General features: G+C 39.8%; 1 protein-coding gene across 3 annotated transcripts in view; it reads left to right on the plus strand.

Moving 5' to 3' along the window:
* Positions 1 to 7,408, plus strand: part of NCOA1 (nuclear receptor coactivator 1) — a 65,884-nt gene extending 58,476 nt beyond the window's left edge. The window contains exons 12-14 of one of the 3 annotated variants that reach the window (XM_023511802.1): positions 206 to 295; positions 4,890 to 4,946; positions 5,032 to 7,408. In XM_023511802.1, the coding sequence (XP_023367570.1) occupies positions 206 to 295; positions 4,890 to 4,934 (135 nt within the window). In that variant the 3' untranslated portion in view covers positions 4,935 to 4,946; positions 5,032 to 7,408. The remainder of the gene's footprint in view (positions 1 to 205; positions 296 to 4,889; positions 4,947 to 5,031) is intronic. The other 2 variants (XM_023511803.1, XM_023511801.1) reach the window with 2 other exon arrangements.
* The last annotated feature ends 421 nt before the right edge of the window (positions 7,409 to 7,829 follow it).

Below are 7,829 nucleotides of genomic sequence, written 5' to 3' on the forward strand. Positions count from 1 at the left end.
GGTAGTCCCAGCTACTTGGGAGGCTGAGGCAAGAGAATTGCTTAAGCCCAAGAGTTGGAGGTTGCTGTGAGCTGTGACGCCATGGCACTCTACTGAGGGTGACATAGTAAGACTCTGTCTCAAAAAAAATAAAAATAAAAAAAAGAAAGAATCTGGTCTTTAAGCAACTAGGTGATAATTTGGTCTTATTATTTATCTCTAATAGATAAGTGATCCAGCACTGAGACACACAGGCCTCTACTGCAACCAGCTCTCATCTACTGACCTTCTCAAAACAGAAGCAGATGGAACCCAGGTCAGTAAGAAAATTCTAAGCCCAGAGCTATCACAGGTACTCTAGATATACAGAGAATGTTGTGTAGCATCATTAAGAGCCTGACCTTGGGAGTGAGACCTGGCTGTGAGTCCTGGCTCTACTCTTTCTAGCTATTTATTTTACTGTGAGCTGCTGTATAACCACACAACAAGTTTGTGTGGCTATAGAATTGTCAAGAGGGTTAAATGAGATAAGCTTTCAGAAGATTAACTCAGTGCTTAGACAGCCTAAAAGGATCACAAGAGGTGGCCACTGATTGTTCATTTATAAATAAACATAATACTAAAATTCATCTGTAATCCTAGCACCTCAAAAGATCTCAGTAAATTCAGATTAAAAAAGAGTGCCTTCTATGTGTTCTGCCTCCTTAGAATTATGTGTGGCTACTTTTTTATGTTAACCTAGTTTAGAAATTTTGGAGAGAGGCTTTAATTCACTTTGGTAACTATAAGTTTAGTCTCTTTATAATTTCTTTTTTTAACACGGACATTATGTTACAGATGGAGATGGGAAGAGACATAAAGATATGTTCCTTGCTGTTTAGGTGAACTGTGGGAAGTGAGGAAAGGAAGTTTCCTTGTAGTCCCAGCTACTTGGAAGGCTGAGGCAAGAGGATCTCTTGAGCTCAAGAGTTTGAGGTTGCTGTGAGTTATGATGCCATGGTGCTCTACCCAGGGTAACAGAATGAGACTGTGTCTCAAAAAAATTTAAAAAGAAAGGAAGTTTCATTTGTGAAATGCTTATGGTTGTCAGGCCCTGTGCTAGGCACTGTGTGCTTTATCTCACTTATGCCTCACCACTATAACCCCATGAAAGAGGTACAAACTGTTTCGTCTCTGAGCTCCAAGAAGAAAAGCTGAGGTTCAAACCCAGGTCTTTCTAACACCAAAGTCTATGCTGCTTGTGCCATACCACTTAGGGTATGTTGAAAGATAAAACATATAGACATCTATGCACATAAATTGTCATATAACCAAAAAGAAAGCAAGTTACCAAATCTAAGTAGTAAGAATCATAGCATCCAAAGAAAGGAGAAATTGCCAGGATGGTCTGAAGAGCATTTATACAGGAGAAAAGACTGAACTGGGCCTTGAAGGATGGTTGCCAAGGCAAAGCAAAGAAGAAAGGTATGTAGTTTTTGGAGGCTGGTGCAGGAGGTGGGTTTAGAAGTAGAGGGCATTGGAAGTTAGAGGACACAAAGACAAGGAACTAGTAGTATCTTAAATATCTGAGCATTGACTGGGGAACCAAACCCAGTGATATTGTTTATAATAAGCATTCATAGGAATTAAAATTGGTAAAGTAGACTGGGACAAATTTCAGGGACCTTGAATGCTAAACTAAGGGATTTGGATTTACTTCTATAGATGAAGAGTCCTCCCTAAGAGGACAATGATGAGCTTCATCTTGGGATGGGGGAGGTGAAGGAAGGCACACTGGGCTCAGGAGGAGAAAGTTCAGTTAGAAGGCGATGGCCATCGTCTGAGCATTAGAAAATAGAATCTGAATCCTGTGGGAGTCTGGAGAAGGCATTTTGAGATGGGAGAAATGAAGTGTTTTCACTCACCAAGTTTTCAAGTCTCATGTCTACAGAGCAATGTCCTAGGCAGCTCAACAGATAGTTGAAGCAAAACAACCAAATTTTAAAGTTCTGGAGCCTAGGGCAGTATTTAAATCAAGGTAAAATTATGCTGGGAAATCTTCAGAGGTTGGGACTCAGCTCTCACTCCGTTCTTCTCACCTGGCTAACTGAAGCTGCTTTTGTGTTAAACTTTGCTTGTCTAGGCAGGTATGGCAATATATGAAGTTTTTTGAGGTCTGGTGTAAGATACCCCCGCCCCCTTTTAAGTAACTGTTCAAAATGGCTCAAATGTATTTTAGAGTTTGGTTTAGTTTTTTCAATTTTTAAAAAATTTCGACTTAGCACCTGTAGCACAGTGGTTATGGTGCACATACACTGGCCACATACATTGAGGCTGGCAGTTTTGAACCCAGCCAAAGCGCCAGCTAAACAACAATGATAACTGCAACAACAAAAAAAATAGCTGGGCACTGTGGCAGGTGCCTGTAGTCCCAGCTACTTGGGAGGCTGAGGCAAGAGAATCGCTTAAGCCCAAGAGTTTTAGGTTGCTGTGAGCTGTGACACCATGGTACTCTACCAAGCACCGGTGACATAAAAAATAATAATTTCCAACATAGGCATTCTTTTTAAAGAAGCAGAATTTTATCTCTTGTTTGTTTTGTCATGCCTTTCTCAAGAATGTTTTTAAATATTTTTGGACAAAAAATACCTGTGCTCTACCCCAATATTAAAACACTTAATTTTTTTTTTTTGAGACAGAGTCTCACTATGTCACCCTGGGTAGAGTGCTGTGGTGTCAGCAACCTCAAACTCTTGGACTCAAGTGAATCTCTTATCTCAACCTCCCAAGTAGCTGGGACTACAGGCGCCTGCCACAGTGCCTGGCTACTTTTTTTTTTTTTTTTAGAGATGAGGTTTCAGTCTGGCTCAGGCTAATCTGGAACCTGTGAGCTCAGTCAGTCCACCCACCTCAGCCTCCCAGAGTGGTAGGATTATAGGCATGAGTCACTACACCTGGCCTTAAACATGATTTTTTTTTTTTCAAGAGACGAACAGAAAGGGTCTCACTGTGTCACCCAGGCTGAAGTACAGTGGTGTAATCAGAGCTCATTTCAACTTGAACCCTTGGGCTCAAATGATCCCCCTGCCTCCGCTTCCTGAGTAGCTGGTACTACAGGCACATACCACCATGCCCACCTAATTTTTTTTAATAGGTATGAGGTATTGGTGTTACCCAGGCTGGTCATGAATGCTTGGCCTCAAGTGATTCTCCCACCTTTACCTCCCAAAGTGCTAGGATTATAGGTGTGAATCACTGCACCTGGCCTGAAATTTTATATTTTGGTATTTTTAAAATAAATCAGTTCGTCAGAAGTACTATAGTTTGTGCTTATGTGAAGTTTCAGTAGCATAGTCTTCTTCCTGTTATAACCTGTGTTGGAATCTGTATTTGCACCAGTGTTTTTATGTTTCCCAAACAGAAGCTGAGGATGAGTTAGATAGAAATACAGAGACAGACATATGGAAAAGGAGAAGAAAAGGAAAAGGAGAGGAGGACTAGGGGGCTAGCTGTACTGGGGAGCTGCAGTGGGGCAGAAGCAAGACAAAGAAGAGAGGAGGAAGAAAACACAGAGAAGTGGGTAGACAGCTGGTGGGGGGTTGTTGACCAAAGGAGAAAGGAAGGTTCAGTGATGCTCTGGAAGCAGAAGAGACAGAATGAAAAATTATAGAGCACAGAAGGGGGGGAGGGCACAAGCTGAAGAATAGGCACAGCCCGCATTGGTGAGTTTTATATACACAAGAAAGAGCCCAAAGAAGACAATAACAAATAGGAGCTTTATAGGGGGGCAAGAAACAAAATTTGGGAAACTAGAGAAAGAGAAGAGTGAGAACAGTGCTGACCTACCTAGAGACTTAACTCATCAGGCACAGAAAAAGTTCAATTTGGGCTGTCTGCCTTCTCTGAGAGGGAGTAAAGTAGAGATGTAAATTGATTAAGGCAGTAAGAGCCCAGGGGCTAGAATGAGAAAGAAATTTGATGGTCAAGACGTTTGACATTTGGCTAACGAGGGTTGATGGAAAGCAACTTCTATTTGATTAGATAGAAAAGTTCTCATAAAAGCTGAGATTGGCATGAATCAGTGATAAATGACCAAAAATTCATCATTAATTTAAAATACTTTATGAACTGTTAAACATAAGGCACATGTTTGCCAAAAGTTTGAGATTTAATTAGACATATTTCAATGCCTTAGGAGGCATCACCATTCCTGGTCTATAGCATTTACAGTGTGGTATTGGTCTTACTCAGTTCTACAACTTTTTAATAAGTCTTATTGGTAAAGACTAACTTCTGGCTTTGTTTTCCCAAGAGAATATGCTAGAACTATGCAATTTTAGACATTTTTAAAGAATAAGTATATTATTACTGGAAATAATTTTTAAAAAGGGAAAATTCACACTGTTCTCAGCTAGTAGATTTATTGTTTTAGCTCATGTGTTTAAACAGATTGTCTATCAGGAAAAAAGTCAAATATCAAATTGTTCTACCGATATTTTGCTGTAATTCTAAAGCCAATATGTGAAGAAGCTATTCAGTAATATATTTAGATATTACACAAATCTTTTGGACATTAACCTTAGATGCTGATGTCCATTATTGAGTTGTGGTGGTTTATTTTGCTAATACTGGGTTAAAGCCCTTAATTTTTCGGTGACATTGTAAAGATTTTTTTATCCTCCTGAAGTCATCCATAGAATTGTTTTAAGCTAGTTTTCCAAATAATATGTATTTTTTAAAACCCACCACTGGATACCCAGACTCCTAAAACTGGGCTTTTCCCAATCTTGGCAATATTAGCGATGATGCTTACCTGCAGTATTGATGGCAACCCTATAGGAGGCGTGACCATTCCAATTTTGATTTTATTTTTAAAGTGTGAACTTTCCAGAACCCTGAGCAAAATGAGTGCAGCGATTTTCTTTTTGTAGGACAAGAAGACAGAAGAGTTCTTCTCTGTGGTGACTACAGACTAGAGGAATGCTCTAGTGAGTTTCCACTTCAAGTAGTACCCACTCATAAGCCGGGGGGGCAGACCCTTCTGTCTAAACACATCTTTTATTTGTGTTCCAGCAGGTGCAACAGGTTCAGGTGTTTGCTGACGTCCAGTGTACAGTGAATCTGGTAGGCGGGGACCCTTACCTGAACCAGCCTGGTCCACTGGGAACTCAAAAACCCACGTCAGGACCACAGACCCCCCAGGCCCAGCAGAAGAGCCTCCTTCAGCAGCTACTGACTGAATAACCACTTTTAAAGGAATGTGAAATTTAAATAATAGACATACAGAGATATACAAATATATTATATATTTTTCTGAGATTTTTGATATCTCAATCTGCAGCCATTCTTCAGGTCGTAGCATTTGGAGCAAAAAAAAAAAAAATTTTAAAAAAAGTTCATTTTTGTTGGGAGATTGAAAGATGTTTTTGTTTCTTTCTTTGTAAAAGCCTTGGATATTGAAAAAAATTACAAGGCAGAACAGTTGGACAATCTATTTCTTGAGCCAAATTTAATTATTCTTATTTTTATAATCAGTCATTGGCTTCTTATCTGGATGAAGGCTTCTGGAGGAGAACCAAAAGGACAAGTTTCCAGAGGAAGATGAAGCTCCGCCTCTGCCGCTCAGTCCCAGCCCTGCCCAGGAAGGAGGGCATGTGGGGCTTTGCCTGTGCCTGGCCACCAAAGGCTGTCATGTTTCTCGAAATCAACAGCCCTTCCCTCTCCCGCCCCCAGGCGACTCGTGTGTACAATCAGCTTCTTCTAGCAACTCTGTATCTGTTGGCTTCAAGAGAATATTTTGCCTCCACATATGTACCCCTTCTCCTTTTTTTAAAGATGGATTTAAACCAAGATGCCTCCAGGAAAGAGGATGGAATGAGTATATTCACAGAGGAATCCAAAAAATACAATTTGGGGGAAAATGCAATAATTTTTGATGAGATGGGTGAAGGACAAGAAGAGATTTCCGTCAATTATTGTAGATATAATTTTCTGATTAAATCTAGGGAGAAAAAAAGCAGCCTGTTCTTTCTGCTTTTATTATATTAACAGCTGAGGTAGCTAAAGTTATTTAAAATAAAATTAAATTTATGATACAAGTAGCTTATTTTTCCCTTTAAATCTGTCTGTAAATGCATTTGATTTCTTGTAGAAATTGATTTCTTTCTGTTTAATTTTATGCTTTTATTATACTCTTGATTTTTCTAAATTTGTGCGTGAAATATAACATTGATTGAATTGCAGTTCCATTTGGCTAGTACTATTTTGTTATTTTAATAACTGTGACACGAAGTATGGATTTATTTTGGGTTCAAATCGAAATGCCCCTAACAGAAAGAGCTGTTCCAGAAAGAGCTGAGCTAGAGCGTACTGCTCTAGAGTGTCCCTGGGATCATCTGATCAGAAGTACACAGGCTACTTGTACAGAGAAAAATTAGTACTCAAAATCTTCTTTTTTTTCGATTGACTTTGGGAATTTGAATTTTCTTCAGTACAAATATAAATTTCTGTACCCTGCTCTGAGGCTAATTGGTACCTTTATTTTCCCTTTGTGTCTTGTCATCCTGCCGCATCCCATCTCATCCTGGCCTCTGAGTCAAGGACCCAGTGAACTGACTTTCTAGTTCTAGAAGTTCCACTGCAAGGCCAGGAAATCTTGAGAAAGGTGTTGTGGAAGAAGCAAAGGTAGACGCTCGTCACTCACCTTCCTCTGCATCCCTGGGCCTGTGGAGCATGACAGTGTCCTACGTTCTACACCAGCTACCTCTGCTTCCGTGGCAGAGAAGAGGCCATAAGAAATATCAGTGGAAGAGGAGCGTGGACTCAGACTTCAAGGAAGAAGCCATTTTCCCAGGTCCTTCCTTCTGCATCTCACCACCCCTAGTTAACAGATAACTTCATTGAACAGCATCTATTCAGAAACTATACTGAATAAAAAGATTGGTGGAAGGGCTCATGTGGGTAGCAACTATGAAACAGAAATAGGACACTCAGTTACAAACATTATTTCTTTTAGTTTTTCAGAAAATGCATCCCTGAATTCATTCATTTCCAGCTTGAAAGCCCAGCCATATTCTAGTCCCTACCAAACTGCTCTAGAAGGTCATTTCCATTTTGTTCGTGATACTTAAACGTGCAGACTTCAGGAAGTTCACCTTTAACTTCAGCATTCCAGATGAAGTTTCCTGACTCAGTGCTTTTGCATAAGGAACTAGAAAAGGAAGTGGTAAGGAAAATTGGAGATGCTAACATCCTCCCCCATCCCAACTGCACCTTAAGATATGCATGTCACCTTCAAGGTTTTATAATTGCACTGTTTGTTTTATGTATGTACAGATTAAAATTATTGCTACATTTGAAGAAAATAAAATTGCTTGCTTCTATGTAATTCCTGTCATTCCACAGGAAGTTTACTTTTCCAGCTACTGAATAGAATTTGTTTAACAACCTCCTGGGTTGCCTCTTCATTTACAGGGAAGAGATGATAACCTGCAGAAATTGCCAAAGCCCCAAATGACTAACGGGTAATTGAAGGATGATAAAAGAAAGGATTCCTGAAGTCAAAGATGCTGGAAGTCACCCTAATATGAGTCAGCCTATTAAAATTTGAGAAGGTCAAAGCAAAATCATGACAGTGGGCCTTGAGGAAAATCTAACTTTGACCATTTGTGTGATGATTAAACACTCTTAACCTGCTGTTTCATGACTCTGGCGCTCTGGTTCAGGCAGCACTGTATGGCCACAAGATACCACATGTCTCTTGATGATTGGTTTTTGTAATGTAGCAATATTTGTAGTTACAGGTGTTGAGTCTTAACTTGAGAAGACTCTCAGTGTGACAATGCATTATAGAAATTAGACCTTGTTTCTTG

Source organism: Otolemur garnettii, unplaced genomic scaffold (assembly GCF_000181295.1).
Source record: "Otolemur garnettii isolate 467f Iridium unplaced genomic scaffold, OtoGar3 scaffold00022, whole genome shotgun sequence".
NCBI classification, from domain to species: Eukaryota; Metazoa; Chordata; class Mammalia; order Primates; family Galagidae; genus Otolemur; species Otolemur garnettii.